Consider the following 22,243-nt stretch of genomic DNA (forward strand, 5'->3'; position numbering starts at 1 on the left):
AAGGGGAGATTGACCCCCTGCATCTGGAAGTCCCCCACCCACCCAGACAGCGACCATCCGCCGGACCCCAAGGGCGCTTACGTCGCTGTGGCCACTTGGTGGCGCTCTTTCGACTTTCTTCCCCCAAACCTCAGAAAGGCGGTGGGGAGAAAGGGGAGGGAGCAGACACCGCACTGCCCCAACCAAGAACAATTTGAAAACCCACCCATCATACTTAAAATCTGGGACAAAGAGCCGTGGGGAGGAACTGCTTCGACTGCAGGCTTCAGGCGCAAGCTGGGGAGCGGCCTGGCGGCCCGCGCCGAGCACCCCCTGCCCGTGAGCGCGCCGGGTCCCTGAAACCCGAAACCGACGCCGAGCGGGCGGAAACCAGAGGCAAAGCCTTGAGCTCCCCCGGACAATCGCTTCCGGGCGTTTGTTTCCCACGCGCGAGGCGACCCGTCGGGTGGTCAGCCGCCGATGGCGCGCCCCTGAGGTGGTGCGGACGCGGGAGAGGCCTGCGCTCGCTCGCCCGCTCGCTCGCTCTCTCGGACGGCGGCCATGTGCTGCGCGGGGCGCCCGGGCGCCGCCGGCCTGCGGGCGCTGTGCGTGGCCGCGCTCGTGCTCGCGTGCGCGGGCCACGGGGGCCGCCGCGAGGACGGGGGTCCCGCCTGCTACGGGGGCTTCGACCTCTACTTCATCCTGGACAAGTGAGTGGCCGAGGGTCGGGGTCGGGGTCGGGGCGCGGGCGGCTCGCTGCGGCCGCCGGAGCCCGAGCTTGCGGGACCCCGGGGATGCCGTGCGTGGTTGCGGCGCCTCCTCCCCGCTCCGAGGGGAAGGGCTTGCTAGCCGCGGGCGGCCCGCGCCGGCGCTCGCCGAGGGCGCTGCAGGGCGTGCCAAACCCAGACGCTGCTTTGTGCAGGCGCGTCCGTGCGGCGAAGTGCCCTGGTCTTTGTTCGTGGGGAGCCTGCGAACGTCCACCTCTGCGAACTTAAGTGAAAGACCACTCGACACCACCGGTGTTCGAGCCGATTCTTTGTCAGTGCCTGCTGGGTGTTGAGCACCGACCCTGGCGCCCATCCTCGAGGTGCCAGTCACACTGACTGACCCTTTTCCCGGACAGTGATGACAACAAACTATATATATTCCTTTTGGTACTGACAAATGCCGTGATACATTTTTCTTGACAATCAAGTAATAGGCAAATTCAGAATCATGGTTTTTGGACTGGTGAACTACCAGGGAGGGGGCTTAGCAGGGCCGATTACCTTTTGTTCAAGGGATGGCTGAACTCTGACCCGTTAAACTGGACCCACAACCCCCCAGGTTTGCCAAGCCGCAAAGCTTCATGCTTGGTCTCTGCTGAAAACCAGCTTCGACAATAAAAAACTCCTCAAGCTCCCAGCTCTTTAAAACTGCGCAAGTGATGGTGCCAGGAGAGGCGCTTGCAGTTACAGTGGTGGGGAGATGAATTTCACAGACTGGAAAGTATTTGGGAGTTGGAAAAAGGGTTCTGAAAAATAAGCTGGCCGCTGGACACCAAATGTGCTTCGCAGTTGCTCCTGGAGTTTGGTTTTTCCGTCAGAGCTGTTTTGAACTCCAGATTCTTTTGGATGAAAAGTCAGATCTCCTTCCTGCAGATTTATGAGAAGGTGGATACTGAAAATACAGCCCGGTGCTAAGAAATAGAACTTCTTGTGTTACTTTAGTGGGTGGGGAGAGGAGCTTACAGACTCATGGCTCATATCTGCTTATTTCTCTTGTGAGCTTAAAAAATGAGTTTAGAGGGACCCACAGGGGAATTTAATTGACATAATCACCATTCCCCAAGTGGAATGACTGTGTGCTTTAGAGATAATCAGGTTTTCCCAAGTTCTAAGTTGAACTGAACCTTGCAGTCCAAGTTCTGAAAGAATTTATTTGGGTGATGGAAGGAATTTGACAAAATCTTTCTAAGCTTATCTAAAGGAGAGAAGACAAAGGTAAAAAGATCTTAAACATTTCTGGAAAAGAGTAATGAAGAAATCCATTCTCTCCAAATACTGAAGTGCATTATAAGCCATATTAATGAAAATGGAATGGTAAAGCCTAAGAATATGAGAACAGTATAGAAAAATCTAGATATTTAGTGGAATTTGAAATTGGTGGGGAATGAATTTAGTATTGGTACAAGTGTTTTGGGGGGAAGGAGATCTGGAACGATGATTAAGAGTGCTTCCTGTGCAAACTTGAGGGGGGCCTCAGGGGGACACAACTGTCCCAGTTCAAATCCCTCCGCGCTCACATAAACAGCTGGGCATGTCCACATGTCTCTAACCCCAATTCTGTGGGTGGCAGGGACAGTAGACTGGGGCCCACAAAAATCCAACAAACTCCACAGTAAGTAAGAGACTCTGTCTGAAAGGAAAAACAGGAGGCTGAATGATGAAGGGGGTGGCCTGACATTCCTTTCTGGCTTCTGCAGACATGTGAACAGGGCTGTACCAGCACCAGCAGATGCTGGACACTACCACTACACACACACACCCCACATACACACTATACCACACATACCACGTACATGCAAAAATCATGGCTTTTGAACAAATGACTGATCACACAGGGAAAGTAGAAGGCTAGACTTAGAAAGGAAAATGTAGAGAAGTTGGAGTATATTAATATTTTACTCTGCTATATACAAAAATGCCACAAGTGTAATAACAAGTTACAGAAACTTTTCAACCTAATTTACTCTTGAAAGAGTGATCTTAATATATAAAAATTGGTTAAAAATAAAAATATTGGGCTTGGCTGGGTGTGGTGGTGCACGCCTTTAATCCCAGCACTTGGGAGGTGGAGGTAGGAGGATTGCCATAAGTTGGAGGCCACCCTGAGACGACATAGTGAATTCCAGTCAGCCTGAGCTAGAACGAGACCCTACCTCGAAAAACAAAACAAAACAAAAAGAAAAAAGAATTAAAAAAAAAAAAAGGCTGCAGAGATGGCGTAGCAGTTAAAATGCTTGCCTGCGAAGCCTAAGGACTGATGTTCAACTCTCCAGGTCCCAGAGAGCCAGATGCACAGTGACACAAGCATCTGGAGTTCTGTTGCAGTGCCTGGAGGCCCTGGTGCACCAATTCTTACCACCCCTTCCCTCTCACATTTTCTTTTTAAAGGCAGTCTGTTGGGCTTGGCTCAAAAGAAAAATTTTTACTTCATCATACACAAGAGGAAAAATATTTGTGAAAGTTAACAATGAACAGCAAAGTTCAGTTTTGCTAGAATTTAGAAAAATAGAAAGGGGCTGTAGAGATGGCGTAGCAGTTAAGGCACTTTCCTGGAAAGTCTAAGGACCAGGATTGATTCCCCTGTACTCATATAAGACAGATGCACAAGATGGCACAGGTGTCTGGTGTTCGTTTGCAGTGGCTGGAGGCCCTGGCGTGCCCATTAATTCTTTCTTCTTCTTTTTTTTTTTAAATTTTTTTATTATTTATTTATTTGAGAGCGACAGACACAGAGAGAAAGACAGATAGAGGGAGAGAGAGAGAATGGGCGCGCCAGGGCTTCCAGCCTCTGCAAACGAACTCCAGACGTGTGCGCCCCCTTGTGCATCTGGCTAATGTGGGACCTGGGGAACCGAGTCTCGAACCGGGGTCCTTAGGCTTCACAGGCAAGCGCTTCACCGCTAAGCCATCTCTCCAGCCCCCATTCATTCTTTCTATCATAAATAAATAAATATAATTTAAAATACATTAAAAAAGAAAAATAAAAAAGAATCAATCTGCAATTTTTATTAGGTTGGAAAAGATGTTTTTTAAAAGTGCAACTTCAGTGTTTGACCTCCTTTGGGGAAGTTGGCACTGGTCATGACTTGCTCGGGATAGTATGAACTGGTAGTCTTTTGGACTTGCCTTGTCCAGTAGTACTTTCTAAGATGGTGGACATATTCTGTATTTATGAGGTCCAGCACAGTAGCTACTAGCCATATGTGATGCCTCATGTAATGGAGAAATGAAATTTTTATTTAAGTTAATTTAAATTTCAGTAGCCACATATGGCTGCCATATGAATAGTACAGAAAAGAATTTGGTTTGAAAAGAAGTATTAGTGCTTTTAAACAGTGAAGGGTCTTTATTTCTACCCAACATACCCATGTCATTAAAAATATCCAAATAGTCACAAAATTCTCATGCCACTGTTATTTATAATAATAAAAAAGCTGAAATTTACCTAAATGCCCAATAGTGGGATTTAAGTTAGACATGATATATACAGAGTATTATATATTTATTACATGTTATGCATGCTGGTAAGATATTTTAGGAGAAATATGTAATGTTTAAAATGTAATATTAAATAAAAATACAATTTCCAAATATTGTGTGCATTCTACCTTTGTAAAAAGTTCAAGTGGGCATGCTGCCAGCGCTTGGGAGGCTGAGAGCCAGCCTGAGCTAAACAATCAGATCCTGTTTCAAAGCAAAGTTAAACACATACATGTTTATGTCTATATTTACCAGTTATGATATAATATTTCTCTCTAGAGGGTAGAAAAATTTAAAGAACACCATATTTATTTATCATTTGAGAGAGAGAGAGAGAATAAGATGGGTGCACCATAGCCTCTTGCTACAGCAAAAATGAACCTGTGACACTTTGTGCAGCTGGCTTTAAGTACATACTGGGCAATTGAACCTGGACCAGCAGGCTTTGCAAGCAAATGCCTTTAACCACTGAGCCATGCCCCCAGCCCAAAGGTAGAATTTTTAACTTTTGTTTATGTACTTTTCTGAATTTTCAAATTTCTCTATAGTAAACATATTAATTTTATATGAAACCAAATAAGTGCTGGTCAGTGTACTGAGTTTTCAGCCCTTCCCTGTTAACAAAGAAGCTGCTTCTTTAATCCAAAAATGAAACTTTCTGTGGAGCCCTTTATAACCATGCACTTTACAGTCATAGCGATGGTTCTGATTTCCTTTCCTTGTCTTACTGCCTAACGGCAGGAATATTTTCATGCTGTGGACAACTTGTATGATCACATGCATACTATCCAGGCAAAATGATGAGGTTTTTGAGTCCAGATCCTGAGGCTGGGCCACCAGGCAGCCATGGCAAACAGGCCACAGGTTGATCCCTCAAGACACAGTCTTCTGTCCTAGAAAGAACTTCCTCAGACATTGCTGACCAACACTCAACCACAGCCTGGTGGGAAGAGAAGGAATGCTGACTCAGTTTGGCTTGGGCTTCTGTGACTGGTGATTGTTGAGACACTGGCTAAAACCATTGGATCTCAGGGAACTAAATCCACCCTCCCCACTTCTGCAATTCCCTCCTCTCCTGTGACTAGTTCTCTGTTTCATGCCATTAAATCTCAGCTCCTTGAAGCTTCAGGCAAGATGCATCTCTGACTCGGAAGGAGCCCAGATTATATATTTAATGGAATGTCCTGTTTTCTCAACTAGGCGTAAAGACTGCATAATGATAACCCGAAACACCACAGTAATACAATAGGGCGTTATTAGCGGCTCTGGCAACTAGGCTGCACAAGGCTTTCTACTGATGGAATTTCATGTTCATTTAAACATGCTTTTCTGGTTATAGTTGGGAAAAATAGATTGCTGGGAATTCAATCAAGGATTTGAAAAGTCAGATGTGGAAGGCCTCTGTTCTGAGAAAAACAGTAAAGGAGCAGTGAGTTTCCTTTCAATCTTTCAGAGGGTATTCGAAGATCTACCCAGACATGAGCTGCCTCTCCTTCCTTGCCAGACTCTTCTGTCAACTGTAGGGTGTGTCCACAGGTCACATATTCATTTGTTTTACCTAGAGGAAAAGATGGATTTTCCATCTCATCTTGGGGAGGTACTGGCCATGATATATGTACTATAAAAACTACAAAAAAATAGAATTTGGGAAGGGAGCAGGGGTGTGGAGGGCTGGACTGATGGGTGACAGGAAGCACTGAAAGTTTTATTTATAGGGCATTACAAAGCCACAGTCTGTCATTTCTTCCTTGCACCCAATAAATCCTTACATGTAAAAGGGCCCACCACAACATCACCATGAGCTCCTACCCATGAAAGCCCCACTCCCATCTGAGACTACCTTTTTGCTCAACACCAATTTTTCGTTCTCTTTCCCCCATACAAAGGAGCTCCATTTGTCACATATCCAGACTTGAAGCCAGAGCACCCATTGTTGGGTGTCTCCAGGTGATGTCTAGGGCTTCTATTGTGTGTGTTATACCCCAGGGACACAGATGTTTTCAGCCTTATCACTGCCAGGTACAGCATTGTTTTCCTGGGAAATGACCTTCTGCTTTACCAGGTTTTAACATTTTAGAGTTAAAAATTGTGTCTTACAAACCCTCATGGTCTTTCAGCAGGGCCCTAGACAACCTTGTTTGGTGGATAAGGCAGGTAGAATTGTCCCTAATTTATAGATGGAAAAACTTTTTAAAAATATTTTATTTTTATTTATTTTTATATGAGAGAGAGAGAGAGAGAGAGAGAGAGAGAATGAATGGGTGTGCCAAGGGCCATCAGGCACTGTAAATGAACTCCAGATGTGTGTACCACCTTGTGCTAACATGGGTCCTGGAAAATCAAACCTGGGTCCTTTGGCTTTGCAGGCAAATGCCTTAACTGCTGAGCCATCCCTCGGGGCAGGAAATCCTTCTTTTTAAAGTGGGGGGGATGGATGTTCCAGGGCCTCTGGTCACTGCAAACGAACTCCAGATGCATGTGCCTCCTTGTGCATCTGGCTTTACATGGGTACTGGGGAATAATTGAGCCTGTGTCCTTAGGCTTCCCAGGCAAGTGCCTTAACCGCTAATACATCTCTCCAGCCCAGGAAAACCTTTTTTGTTCTGCTCCTGGGCTTAGAGAACTGCCCTGGACCAGGACTGGATTGTGACTGAGCAGGGCTGTGTCTGCTCCTGACTCCCAGCCAGGCCCTTTCTGCTCATCTCTGCCCTGTGCAGTTGGCTCTAATGAAGAGCACATGGCAGCCCAACGAGCAGAACTGGGTGGCTTCCAGGAATTAAAAAATCCCTGTACCAGAGTTTCAGTAAACTGTGGTGTATAAGTGGTTAAGATTGCTTAATTGAGGAGCTACTGGGCCACTGTTCATCAGCAATAGTTGATGGAAAATTCTAGGAAGTCCATCCCCCACCTGGAGCTCAGCTGATGAATCAGAGCTGGAGATGCTCCATGTGTCTGATTATTCTCCACAGAAAGGTCCAATAAGTTAGTAATGTGTTCAGGTTGAATCAAATGAAAAGAGTAAAGCCAGTTCTGTAGATGCATTAAAGTACAGAAATGTATCATGTTTTCAGAAATACATTGCTAAAAGTAATGAGAATGTAAAGTTGGCACCAAATAAAGAGAGCAGAGTGCATTCAAAAGTACCTTGAATATGCTACAATAATGCCTTAAAAGACATGCAGCTGAGCATAGTGGTGCATGCTGTGTTTTTTAAATCCAGCACTTGAGAGGCAGAGGTAGGAGGATTGCTACCTTAAACTCCAGGCCACCCTGAGTCAAGATAGTGAATTCCAGGTCAGCTTGGGCTATCTTGAGAAAAACAAAAAAAGACATCCAAGAAAACATTTCAGAGAAGCTAGGATTTTTTTTTTAAAGTTCTGAGATGAAATCTATGGTTGGTTTTAAGTATTCCAGAAATTAGATTCCAAGCTTGGGGAATATCTGTCAGTCCAGGCAGTAGTTGGTTGGACTGCTGACAAATTGGGATGCATGGTATATACATCAAAAATAAAAATAAGTTAGTTTAAAGTGTTTTGTGTTCTGTCTAGGTCAGCCAAATAATTACCTCTACTTCCTTAGCTCTGGAGACCTGTTATAACTCAGTGTTAAGCCGAGAATAGAGTCCAGGAATGGTGGAAGAAGGCATCTGTCCCAAGAATACCTGTAATTATCATCCGATGCTAAAGACTTCCCAGTGCTCTAGAGACAAACTGGCATCACTTGGGCATATGAGGCTGTTACAGAAATACAGATGAGGCTTGTTTCATGCTAATTTAAATGAATATCTGGGAACAAGAAATGGAATCTTCTCTGCCAGGTGTGGTGGCACACAACTTTAATCTCAGAATTTGGGAGGCCAAGGCAGGAGGATTGCTGTGAGTTCAAGGTCAGCTTGAGATTACATAGTAAATTCCAGCTTAGGCTAGAGTGAGACCATACCTAACAAAAAAAAGGTGGGGGGAATCTCTCCTCTCCCATTGATTATTCTACAGAAACAGAAAAGAATATTTGAAAATTTTTGACAGTTTTCAGACATGTCAGGTTTGCACTGAGAAAGTAATTCAATTTTTTCCATTGGATTCATCTTATTCTTCATTTATTTGGCACCAATACATTCTCAGTATGGATCATAGTAGCTGAATTATTTGGTCTAACAGTGAAGGCAGAGAACAGTCCTAGGGGCACAGAAGGCAGAAGCAGGAAGCAGTCTGGACTTGTGGCTGTTTAAGTGGAGGACTTTAGAAGGACTTCCAGCCAGAAAGCTGTAGACTTCAGTAAGGATTTGGGGCAGGGCACAAAGTCAACTTTAGATCAACAGGAAGAATAAAAATTGGCTGTCTCTGAGCCCTTGCTCCCTGTCAGGCACTGTGATGGAAATGTTGCCTGCACCATCCATATAGTCTTTGCAGTCCCTGTCACATGTACAGTTGAGATCACCACTTCACACAGGAGGAAACTGAGGTTTAGAGAGGCTGGCCAAGGCCGCTCTCAGTGGTGACACCCAGCCTCAGACCAAGCCACACTGACTCATGATCTATGCCCAAGGACATGAAAAATTGAACAGGCAAAAGAACACTGATCAGCTGGGGCAGGCTAGGTTGCACTGTGGTTACAACCCCAACTCTACCAGTGGCACAAACAGCACAGGCTTATTCCCATGCGCCCCATGTTGGATGGGAACACAGCTGCACCCATGGCTGACCTGAGAGGCAGACTAGGGGAGCACCCTTGACACCTGCTTCCCCATCACAGCTGCAGAGCAAAGACTACTAGAGGAAGGATGTGATCATCCTCCTTCCACTCATAGCCCACTGGCTAGAATTAGTCACATGTCCTCACCTTATGGACTGGGAGTGAGGAAATGTGCCTTGGAGAAAAGGAAAACCAGATACATGTGGGCGCTCAGCATCTCTACTGCAAACACAGTTGTGCATGCTTTGGCTTGAATAAGCAGGAAAGGAACAGTAGTTGAAACACTATAAAGAGCTGTGACTTTAGGGCAGGGTCTGTTTGCAGCTATGTCTTCAGTATATGGTGAATTTGGAATTAATGTCAGACATGATATTTCAGATCTACCCAGGAGCTGCCTGCTTTTTACTTCCCTTTCCCATTCCCTCTATATTTATGAAGCCTTCGGTACAATAGGTGAGAATAAGCTTGATTCAATGGAAGCTTGAAAGGGATGTTAGATGTGGTTCTCTGCCATCTGGGTCTTACATGAATTTATCTGAAAGAGAAGAATTTCAAGGCTAGGGGTATAGTTCAGTTGGCAGGGTGCTTGCCTAGTATGCATGGAGCCCTAAGTTCAGTACCCAGCACCATTTTACCAGGTGTGGTGGCACACATCTGTAATCCCAGCACTGGGGTGGAAGTGGAGGCAGGAAGATTGGGGGTTTAAGGCATCCTCACTTACATACTGAGTTGGAAGCTAGCCTGGGATGCATGAAACCCTGTTTAAAAATAATTCTTTTCCCATAGTTGGTGAGTCTGAAGGAATTTGACAGGTTGGGCAGAGAGAGCAGCCTGAGTACACTGAGGCATTCTGACCCAGAGGATGCCTACATACTACAGGCCAACTCAGGGTCGATCAGGAGTGTCTGGGTGCCAGCTAGTGTTTCCCAGTGGGGTGCAGTTGTCATATTCAGGGAGACAGTTTTTCACTGTGAGGGAGTGTATGGTGTTTAGCATTCCTGATTTTTGCATTCTAAATACCATGAGCCTCCCTGGTTTTTGTGATAACTAGTAAATAAAACCTCTACATTTATTTCTAAAGTGCTTTCTTCTAAGGTGATTCCACCCAGTAGAGAGGCCCTGCTAGAGGATTGTAGGGTAGAGCTAGGCATGCCAAGGATGTGACTTCTGGTTCCTTAGAGCATATCTTAGCAGGAAGAGCAACTGCTGGAGGACACAGTGGGTAAGAGGACCAGTGGGAAGTTCAGGCTTCGGAAGTGAATATGCTAAACTAGTGGTTCTCAAGCCAGCGACAGATCCAATCCTCAGAGGCCTGGGACCAGCATGTGTATGCTGCAAAAGCATCCCAGGTATGGGGCTATGGCTCCCTCACTCTCACAGTAAATGAGGTTGAGGCTGAGTAGGAAGACAAGAAAAGCTGACACATGATGGCTTTTCTCTTCACTGGAGAGCAAAGAGGTAGCTGAGGCAGAGAACAACTTCAAACTGAGCTCCAGGGAGAGTTCTTAATTAGTGGTAAGAGAAGCCAACTTGATATGGAGAAAAAGCCTAGGTCATGCTTTACCCATTAATTGTTGCCAGGTTCCATGAACAGACACATCTAAGCCATGGTGCTCTCTAACTAGGAGAGACCTTGGCTCCTTTTCCATCAAGACTCCATGGTGCTCAAGCATCCCATGGCGGTGAGCCAGGTTTCAAACGTAGTGCTGATTTGTGAGTTAGGCATCTCTAGTTTCAAACTTCAACTCAGTCTTTCTCCGAGTGCTGTGATCTTGGAAAAATTATGTAGCTTCTCTGAACCTCAGTTCTCCTTGTCAATAAAATAGCATTTAAATTTATGCTCACAGAAATATAAAGATTAAACAGGATTAAAACGTGTTTTTTTTTTTTTCTTGGTTTTTCATGGTAGGGTCTCATTCTAGCCCAGGCTGACCTGGAACAATGTAGTCTAAGGGTGGCCATGAACTCACAGTGATCCTCTTACCTGTGCCTCCCAAGTGCTGGTATTAAAGGTGTGAGCCACCCTGCCTGGCTAAAACCTTTAAAGAAATACATTTTTGCTTATGAATGTGTTGATGACTACAATTGTGTGTGTGTGTTCATATATGTGGGCACATGTATATGCAGATGTGTGCACCCACACACTTGTGTGTATGTGTGTGTGAGTGCACACGCTTGTATACATGTGCATGCATTAGTGTAGCCCAGAGGTTGACGTTAGGGGTTTTATTTAGTCACTGTCCACCTTATTCTTTGAGACAGGGTCTCTCACTGAACCTGGAACTCACCAATTTGGCTAGACTAGCTAGCCATTGAGGCCTAGGGATTCTCCTGTTTCTGTCTTCCCAGTGCTGGGATAGGCTTGCACCACCTCTGAACCTTCCTTCTTCTTTTACATGGGTGTTGGGGATCGGAACTCAAGTCCAATGCTTGCATAGCAAGCACTTTACCCACTAAGCCATCTCCTCAGCCCAACAGTAAAACCTTTAGTCAAACATTTGGCACATGAGTATCAGGTGATACATGGTGACAGTGGTGGTGACAGGGATGATGGTGATGGTGACAGGAATGACATTGATGATTGGCATGGTGATGCCAATAGTGATGGTGATGTTGGTGTACATGGTGCTAGTGGTAATTATCCCTAGAAGAGTATTGTGGTCCCCTAACAGAAGACACGTCCCTAGCTTCCAAGCAGGACCACATGGCCAGAGGAAATATCATTTCTGTTTGTTGGTTTGAGACAGGATCACATATAGACCAGGCTGGCCTCAAACTTGCTATGTAGCTGATGCTGGTCTTGAATTCCTGATCCTCCTTCTTCTTCCTCCAAAGTGCTGGGGTTTACCAGTGTGTGTCCCCACCCCTAGCTCAGAAACATATCATTTCAATTTACTGCTTACAAAACTGCTAGACTTCAGAATCATAAAATGCCTGAGACATGTCCAAATCCCAAGGACTTCAAGGTTAAAAAAAAGACCAGAGAAACAGTAAAATGATTTGGGTTAACATGGCAGGAATCTAGGAGCTTCATAGAGATGGCTTTGGACCAGGAACTCAGAAGTTGAGCAGGATTTAGTCAGATGCCAAGGAAAGAGACCACATATAGGAAAGTCAAGTGTGTTTGTATGTTGCCTATTCTTTGAGGGTGGAAAACAAGCATAAAAAAATTGGAAGCTCTCTTGTATTGAGGAGCATGACTTGAGGAATTGAACAGATGGGAGAGGGAAGAACTGCCCAAGCCAGGAACAGGTTTCAGAAGCAAGAGGAGCGGTGGAGGTGCGAGTCTGAACTTGCGGGCATTTGGGCAGAGGCATCAAGTAGGCAGCTTCATTGATGTCTTGGAACTGAAAATAAAGACTTGAATGTGATCAGCCCAAGGGCAGAAGTTATAAATGCAGGTATGGATAATAAATAGTATCAGGATAATACCAGGATTTAAAAATGTCAAGAAGAGGTGGAGTTTGAAGAGGAGATGGCCAAGGTCCAGCTCAGAGGAATTGCCAGTGAAAATCATTTAGGCAAAAGAAGCTGCACTAAACAGAGCCGACAAGCTGCAGAGCTGTGGGGAGTGAAGCAGCACAAACCAGTACCGTGAGGAAGGCAGAGAGTGTGCTGGTGGGGGAATGAGCTACAGAGATGGTTCCCCCTCCAGTCATCTCTTCCTCTGGTTCTAATCTCAGAGTGATGGTATGAAACCAGGCATAAGCTAAAGGCGTGGGCGTAACCCTTTCTCACACTGCAGTGTTTAGACGTGGGCGTAACCCTTTCTCACACTGCAGTGTTTAGATGTGGGCGTAACCCTTTCTCACACTGCAGTGTTTAGATGTGGGCGTAACCCTTTCTCACTGCAGTGTTTAGACGTGGGCGTAACACTTTCTCACACTGCAGTGTTTAGACGTGGGCGTAACCCTTTCTCACTGCAGTGTTTAGGCGTGGGCGTAACCCTTTCTCACTGAAGTGTTTAGACGTGGGCGTAACCCTTTCTCACTGCAGTGTTTAGACGTGGGCGTAACCCTTTCTCACACTGTAGTGTTTAGACGTGGGCGTAACCCTTTCTCACTGCAGTGTTTAGACGTGGGCGTAACCCTTTCTCACTGCAGTGTTTAGACGTGGGCGTAACCCTTTCTCACTGCAGTGTTTAGACGTGGGCGTAACCCTTTCTCACACTGCAGTGTTTAGACGATGGCGTAACCCTTTCTTACTGCAGTGTTTAGACGTGGGCGTAACCCTTTCTCACTGCAGTGTTTAGACGTGGGCGTAACCCTTTCTCATTGCAGTGTTTAGGCGTGGGTGTAACCCTTTCTCACTGCAGTGTTTAGACGTGGGCGTAACCCTTTCTCACTGCAGTGTTTAGACGTGGGCGTAACCCTTTCTCACACTGCAGTGTTTAGGCGTGGGCGTAACCCTTTCTCACACTGCAGTGTTTAGACGTGGGCGTAACCCTTTCTCACTGCAGTGTTTAGGCGTGGGCGTAAACCTTTCTCACTGCAGTGTTTAGGCGTGGGCGTAACCCTTTCTCACTGCAGTGTTTAGACGTGGGCGTAACCCTTTCTCACTGCAGTGTTTAGGCGTGGGCGTAACCCTTTCTCACTGCAGTGTTTAGACGTGGGCGTAACCCTTTCTCACTGCAGTGTTTAGACGTGGGCGTAACCCTTTCTCACTGCAGTGTTTAGGCGTGGGCGTAACCCTTTCTCACACTGCAGTGTTTAGATGTGGGCGTAACCCTTTCTCACACTGCAGTGTTTAGATGTGGGCGTAACCCTTTCTCACACTGCAGTGTTTAGGCGTGGGCGTAACCCTTTCTCACACTGCAGTGTTTAGACGTGGGCGTAACCCTTTCTCACTGCAGTGTTTAGACGTGGGCGTAACCCTTTCTCACACTGCAGTGTTTAGACGTGGGCATAACCCTTTCTCACACTGCAGTGTTTAGACGTGGGCGTATCCCTTTCTCACACTGCAGTGTTTAGACGTGGGCGTAACCCTTTCTCACTGCAGTGTTTGGACGTGGCGTAACCCTTTCTCACTGCAGTGTTTAGACGTGGGCGTAACCCTTTCTCACTGCAGTGTTTGACGGCACTTGTAACCCTTTCTCACTGCAGTGTTTGACGGCACTTGTACACCATCCCGGGTCTGCCCCACTCTCCACCTAGTCGTCACCTTAGCTCAAGCCTCCGCCATTCTCACCACTTCATTAAAATATTCTCCAAATTGGTTTCGTTATACCATTCCCTCACCTTGTTTTCTTCATTCTGTAGCCAGTTAATCTTTTTTGTAACGCAAACCCAGTATTGGCCCCAGCTTCCCAAAGCCCCACCTCTCACTCCTTAAGCTCTTTTGGCATAAAGTTTAAACTCCTTGGTCAAATATCCAAGACTCTTATTACTCAGGCCATTGTACAGCTCCCAATTTTTACCTCTTAACACATCCCACACCTTTTTATTGTGCAACAAAACTGTACTGCATAGTTTCCTGAAGTGACCCATACCTTTTCTTGCCTTTCCCCACAATACCCTTCATCCTTACTCCATCTTTAACCTAACTGATGACCACTTATTCTCAAGACATGTACTGGCATTTGGTCTGCTCCCATCATTAATTGTGGGCTCCCTGTGATACAAAGATTGCTACATTGCCTCTTCATTGAAAAATCCCTTCCTTGTTTATAATCTCCCAACCCCATATAGCTCATATCCTATGGCAAGCAGTGGAATAGTTTATTATCAAGGATCAAAGAGGAGAAACACTCAGTGTTAGTTATGAGGTAGGTCACTCAGTAACCATGTCTTCTTTCCCTCATCCTCTGATGCCCAGTGATGTGCAACCCCAGTTAGTAAGTATCACCGGAACTTCTGGGAACAGAGCTCCCCAGCATCTGATGGCAAAAAGGTTATGAGCAGATTCATAACTAGCCTGCTATCACCCTTCCATAAAACAGCAAGAGTGCAAAGTTTGCAGAAGTTACATAGCAGTAAGAGAAAGGTGAGAACTTATAAGTATGCAACAGTGATAAGAGTCAACAATTTCAGGTAAAAGGAGAGCCGGAGTATGAGTGGGTGGCACTAAGCATCAATAAATATAGGTATGGTGGAAGAGATCTTTGTTAATAGGTGACAGAAGTTGCCCACAATAGGCCACATATGTTTTCATAGACCCAGTATAATTAATAGCTTCCTCTTCAACTTTCAAAATTGGGACAGCTTGGATTTTAAGTTATATGGACATTGTGAACATAAAAGACAATATCAAAGGGACAAAAGAGTGAATTGAAGGCAGGAATGTGATTTACCTCATACACGTGGTTTTACTAAAATGGTAGACAGTCAGCACTCCTGATACCATTTAAGTGTACCAGCTTTGAGCCTTTCCTGGAAGCTCCACTCACCAGTTCCTGTAACTTCATGGGTATGGTCGGGTCCTCACTGTCTTATCACCTCACCATGAACTGATTGGACACTTCCTAACCCCCCCATGGGGAGGCAGTATTGCATAGGAGCAAAAGTACATGGTTAAGCTCAGAACGAAGCTTTAGCATTAGGACTAAAAATATGGGTTCTAGTGGATTCCAGTCTCAACCTTAGCACTAAACAGTGTCTGTCCTTGAGCAAGTTATTTAGCTTCTCTGTGAACTCAGATTCCTTATCTGTAGAAAGGGACATAGTACGGATCACAGAGTGGTATCTACAGAACAGAGCTGGCCATATTGAAAGTGCTAACTATGATTATGAAATGGCAATGAATGCAAAGTGCTTGGCACAGGGCCTGCTGCTTAGTAAGTACTCGACACATGTGAAGTCTTTTAATGATCACTCTCTGTGGATTCCAAAAAACCCATCAGGCATTCAGAAACTAGTTGGTTAATAAATGAATGATATACTTTAATTAAACCCAAAAAGATGAAAATAAAGAAAATGCTTTAACAAGAATGAAGGAATTGTTGGTTTGATGGTTAATATTCTTAACATGACAGGATCTAGAATCACTTGGGAGATAAACCTCTGGACATAACTCTGAGGATCTTTCTAGACTAGGTGGATTGGGGTGCGAACACCTGCCCTACATGTGAGCAGCAGCATTCAATGGGCTAAGGTTCAAAACAGTATTAAAAGGGAAAAGTTAGCTGAGCGCCAGCTTTTGTCTCTCTGTGCTTTCATATTACAGATACAATGTGACCAGTTGCCTCACACTCATAAAATCATACCTTTCCTACCGTAATGGGCTATCAAACTGTGAGCCAGAATACCTCCTTCCTTCCTTAAGTTTTTGTCAAGTATTGTCCCAGCAATGAGAAAAGTTACTAAGACAGCTGGCTTTTGGAGTAACGTTAAGTGCAAACTACAATTTTATGAGCCGAGGAGCTTGAGGAAAGATCAGACAGGACAAAGTAGTGTGAAACTTCAGAAAAAGTTAAACATAAAAAGCTTCTCCCTTACTCCCTTTCTCACTGTCATTTAAAATTGTCACTTCCTCTTCATAGAGAAGGTCTTAGGAAGTGTCTAGGTGAAGCTGTGTCATATCCAGAGGATGGTGACACTGACACGCACAACCTGTAGGAAACAATATGAAAAACAAAGCAGATGGCCTGTCTTGAACAGGGACTACCCAGGGTCAACTTTCAAGTCTATTGCCAAGTTGTAGAAAAAATATAGAGTAAAGAGTCAAGGAGTCTCACAAACAATCTCAAATTTGAAAATAAATTTGAAGTAAAGACTAGAGCTCAAGAGGTACCAGACCATCCCCCTGGAGCCCAGGTGCCACTGAGCATCATCACTGTGTAGAGGCAGCTGCTCCAGAGAGGGGACAGGGAAGGTAAGCGACAGAGGAGATGGCCTGATAAACCAGCTACCACCGAGACAGATTTGAAAAGTTTGGTGTCAAAGTGAAAAATATATTTGAAGCACAAAAAAATACAAAGAAACAGAAGTTGTAATAGCCCTGGAAACATTAAGTCATAATAATATTTTCAGTGAGATTATGTGGCAAAGTGTAAGACTTGGAGAGTTTTTCAAAAAACAGTATGCACATTTTTATGCCGAATGGTAAAAAATCCTCACACTTCATTTGTATACACCAGAAAATGTTGTTAGCTTTTAGTTCTCAACCCCTTCTTGTCAAGTCTGCTAACTAGTCAATAAATGGGAAAGAAATCCTTAGGTTTTTGAACCAAAGTGGTAATAATCACCCAGTGTTGTATTCTTTTAAAATTCTTTTGGCGGGCTGGGGAGGTGGCTTAGTAGTTATGAGAACTTGCTGCTTAAACATAAGGACCACCATTTCAAGGAAACAGATTAGTTCTAAGAGAAAGACACCTGATGTTCTGTGGAGGCTGCAGACATGCACATGGAGCCCAGACACCTGCACACACACAGGCATGCATCACTCATCAGCCCCCACAACACAGATCCTTCTGGTAAGATGCTCAGCCCTTTAGAATTGGCCTTCCTTCATCATCAGCATCTGGGAGCTTGAGGGAAACCAGGGAGGTACTTTGACTTTGCACCATTGGCTCATGGGAAGCTCATATCCTCAAGGATCTGGTGATTTAGATTCTAAACTTGTACAGAAAACAGGAAAAAGAGAGTGTCTCCTAAAAGCTGATATGTGCCAAATGAATTATCTACTGAACATAATGTTTTCATAGGCAAAACTTTCTACCAACTTTTGAATAAAATCTTTGAAGCTTAAAATACATTAACAAAACTAACAGTGTAGTAAACAAACAATGCAGGAAGCCCCAGTGCAATCATTCTAAGACTGCAAAGGTGTCTCTGCTTTTAGGCATGCTAAGATAATTCACAGTTACTTTATGAAGATGGAAACCATATTAGATCAGATGAATCTGAAAGGCATCTTTGAATCCTTACCCATCCAAGGACAGGGAGAATATGAATAATAATTAATTAGGTTGATTTAATAAATACATTTTAAACTTTATCCTCCACAGAGAATACACTTTCCTTTCAAATGCCTATGAAATATTTATTAGGTCACAAAGAATGCCTCACATATATCCCAAGGCACATTTTTTCCTGTCCACATTTCCCGCAATAAAGAACAGGAAATGAGCAGCGAAGTACATCAAAATTTAAACTGTAAGGAATATATATTTATATGTTTTATAGTAGCATGTTATGAGAAAGACATGTCAGTATATAGAGGAATTAGAAAAACAAGACTGAGAAAGGGACAGAGGTTAGCAAACAAGTCTATAGCCTAGTTTGCAGGTGAAATTCACGGTAGCACAACCACGCTCATTTGTTTCGGAACTGTCATTGGTGCCTCTGTGCTATGAAAAAGTTGAGTCACGACCCTCTGGAGCCTAAAATACCCATTCCTGGCCCCTCACAGAAAGTTTTACTGACCCCTGAACTGAGGAAACATCTGCAATCCAGCAGAAAATGGGCAAAGACTATCTTTACTGTGGTTACTTTTATGGGTGTGGGCCTGTGCACTTGGGACTTGTGTCCCTCACTGCAAAGGGCTGAAGCTTTGCCTAATAGTCTGGTACAGCCATCTTAAAATTCATAATACTTTTAAAACAAGGAGCCCTGAATTTTCATTAACACTGGGTTCTGCAAGTGATGTAGCTGGTCCCAACCAAGGAAATCAAAGGAACAAAAAGTAGTTTTAAAGTTCTGTGGTTTATAATTAGATATATGCAGATTAAAACTATAATGATGTCCTCAGTCCTCTGTCTGCCAAGTCCAGTTCACCTTGCAGTGGGTGCAGTCTTCAGGGTGGGACATTTGCCTCCCTAAGACCCAGAATGACTCTCCCATTCTTAGCATCTGTCCCCTCTCTTTTGCTCAAGAGCAAGGAACAGAGCAGAGGTTCTGTTCCTAAGGCACAGATTTCTTTAGCAAATGACAGAAGGGATTTCATCTTTCCTATACTGTGGTCTGAACCCTCAAAGTTTGAGTTTAAAAATTCTCTTTTGACAGAGTCTTGTTTCTGAACACCCTACCTTGTCTCTCAAACACAGACTTTTCTTTATATTACTGATGAAAAAAAAAAAAATAAAATGGAAGTCTCCCATCCTCCAGTCCAGCTCCAGGCAGATGGATGCCTTCAAAGGACTGCAGTGTAATAGATTCCTTCCTGTGCAAATGCCAAGAAGAAAAGCACAGTAGAAATTCAAATTATCCCCATTATGTATAAAAAGATATTGTTGCAAATGTGCTCACCATAGTATTGTTATAAAAGTGAAAAAAGCAGAGGCCACCCAAGATAAAAAAAAAAAAAAGGTTTGACACCACTAATGTAATAATTTTCTATAGTGTGGAGTGATGCTGGGCAGTGTTATTTAAGGAAATGAAAACACAGGTATTACCTGTAATAATGTGAAGTGACGAGAGTGGAGACTGTCACTATGAATAGATACATGTCGACAAAACCTGATGTGGTGAGCGATGACTACATCTGAGTTGTGGAATAAGCAAGTTTTATTGTCTGCTTTGCTCATCTCTCTCCCTGGTCTGTATTTCCAACAGAGAACATGTTGCTTTGATTATGTTTATTTAAAATCTTAAATCTTCTCCTGTAGGGCTCTCATTCTGCACCACTTCCTCCCAAGTGACAACATCCACAGCAACTGTCATTGGGTGGGTTGGTCCATCCCTTTTTATCCTCCAGGAAAAAGCATGGTAGCTCTTACAGACTCATTTCTGAATCTGGAGCGTGTGTGAAATGGAGCCCAGCTGTGCAACTCAGTTATGGGAAGCACTTTTGTAGGCAATTAACTAATTTTCCAAAAGTACCAGTAGTTGATACCAAAAAATACTTTTAGGGTATGCATGTGTTTGTGCGTGTGTATGTGTGTGTGTTGGAAAAAGCTGAATGGAGATGGGGTGTATATGTTATAATAACTCAAAAATGTATTTCATATCTTGGTGCAATAACTGTTTGGCAGTTACATAATTGGCCAGAAGTTTCATTTAATATTGTTTTCTGTTAGTTTCAACAAAATATCAGCGATTCTGACATTTCAGTTTTATTCTTTTTTTTTTTTTTAAGTGTGGGCATTATCCCATCAATTTCCCACCCCACCAATAGATGATGGCCTTCTGTAGCATAAGTTTCATTATTTTCAAAGCCATCAGTTAGATGATGGGGAAATTCCCACAAGGGGAAATTCATCACAAGTCAGTGGGTGGAGTTGGACATCCTGGGCTGGTGGCTTGTGGCACAGCATGGAGTAGGATGAGTGTCCTCAAACAGAGAGTGGTGTTCAGTGGCTTGGTTTGGGTCTGGATTAATATCTGAAAAAGTTGGAGTGGGTGCAAGAGTCAGGGAGAAGTGTTGTGAGTAGGATGGAAATGTGACTGTGGCTTTGGACAGTAACAGAAGGACAGTGACATAAAGGCCTGGGGCAGGTTGGAGCTCCAGTTGGTAAGGACAGGAGGAAAGAGAAGAGGGCTCAAGGAAGAAGCTGGGAGAGAGAGTCCAGAGACAATGGGCTTTTAGGCTTGTCCGGGTCTACTTCGAACCTATGAAGCTGCTGGATATATCTGTCCATCCAGATCTGGCTGGGCAATCTGAGTGGGTCACTGGGAGCATCAGTAACTTCAGCCAGGCAAGCTAAGGAAAAGCAGGACTGACTGCTTCATGTGCCATCTTTACGTCTTCTCTGCTTTCACTGGCTGAGCATCCACTGCCAGCTCTCTTTTCCCTTTTCATTACATTCTAATCTACATGTAAAGGGGACAACTTAAGCCCAGTTGGGCCCACTAATTCTAATTGTATGTGTGGCTAACTGAAAGAGCCTACCTTTTATAAGGCATTCAACCACAAGGGGGATTGGAAACTCTCAGAAACACAAAGGAATGCATTTTTGTTTAGAAGAAAAAACTCAGAGCAAGATTTGGGGTTCTTACTTTCTGCCTCCTCTTTGCATATTAGACTCTTGGAAGTGACTGGAGAGCTATCTGAGGGCAAGTCAGCTTTCATGCAAAACTCGTCTCTGAGCACACAACTGTGATGGCTCATATAAAACAACAAACCACAGCAACCACAGGGTAGCTGGTAGCAGAGATGGGACAGAAGAAACTTATCATACCGCTTTGTCCCAGGCTTTTAACTTGTTCTAGAAACCATGTTGTTTCCAGGTTGTCTTGGAGGGCTCATTTTTTTTTTCCCCTTGGGAAAATTCAGCACCTGCCTAGTAGAAGAAAGCCTCTGATGGACCTCAACTCAACTCAACTGATCCTCAACACGTGAAGATGGTTGGTTTTGATCTTTCTCTACATCTACTAAGCCAAATTAAGTGAATGCCCAATTTGTATTGATTTTCCATGGAAGAAGAATGATGAAAATGATGTTTTCTTAATTTTTTTCAAAGATTTAAAAAATTTTATTTATTTATTCATTTGGAGTGAGAGAGAGAGAGAGAGAAAAGGGAGGAGGCAGACAGAGAATGAATGGGCACAACAGGGCCTCTAGCCACTGCAAACGAACTCCAGATGCATGTGTCCCCTTGTGCATCTGGCTTACGTGGGTATTGGGGAATAGAACCTGGGTCCTTTGGCTTTGCAGGCAAATGCCTTAACTGCTAAGCCATCTCTCCAGCCCCTGCTTTTTTTTTTAAGGAAGTAAAGTGGTTAGTGGTTGAGAGACAGGGTTCCAGTGCTTGAAAATTAAGAAATACTGGGTCTGGGGATACTGTTCAGTTGGTGAGTGCTTACCTAGCATGAAGAAAGCCATAGGTTCAATTCCAGGCACTGCTTACACTGGGTAAGGTGGCACACACTTGTGATCCCAGTACATGGGTAATGGAGGCAAAGAGAATCAGAAGTTTGGGTCCACCCTTGGGTACATCATGAATTTGGGGCCAGCTTTACTCTTTGAGACCCTGTCAAAAAAGCAAGAGGGGAGGAAGAAAGTAAGAAAAGAAAGGAGAGAGGGAGGGAAGAGAAAAACAAAATAAAGAATACCAATCTAAAAAGGACTTACTTCAAAGCTCTGTCCCTTAAGCAGAAAGTTAGCATCATTTCTCAATTTTGTCATGTACTCATTCTACTTTGCCATCTCTTCCAGTCTAATTTCCTCATCAATACTTATCTGCTGATGAGGACATTGGACAGAAGATCCTCTCATACCATAAGGCCACTTACCTGCCTCTCAGTGACTTGAATTTCAGAGGTTGATTGTCTTGGCTCTATGGATCAGAAACCAACTTTATTCTGCAGAAGTGAGCATGATGCTGAATGGTCAAGGGCATCTTTTGGCTCAGTGGAAACATGGTGTAGCCTTCTGGACTGCACTGTGGCTGGGACTAATTTTGCTTCTGTACAGCTGTGGCCATTCCTGCCAGGTCCTCCCCTCAATTC

The 22,243-nt window shown here is 44.2% G+C and overlaps 1 protein-coding gene across 1 annotated transcript in view; it reads left to right on the top strand.

Moving 5' to 3' along the window:
- The first annotated feature begins 540 nt into the window (after positions 1-540).
- The window catches only part of Antxr1 (ANTXR cell adhesion molecule 1), a 217,652-nt gene continuing 195,949 nt past the window's right edge, over positions 541-22,243 (top strand). Inside the window, exon 1 of the mRNA XM_004662181.2 lies at positions 541-689. Coding sequence (XP_004662238.1) covers positions 541-689 — 149 coding nt within the window. The remainder of the gene's footprint in view (positions 690-22,243) is intronic.

This window comes from Jaculus jaculus, chromosome 6 (assembly GCF_020740685.1).
Source record: "Jaculus jaculus isolate mJacJac1 chromosome 6, mJacJac1.mat.Y.cur, whole genome shotgun sequence".
NCBI lineage: Eukaryota > Metazoa > Chordata > Mammalia > Rodentia > Dipodidae > Jaculus > Jaculus jaculus.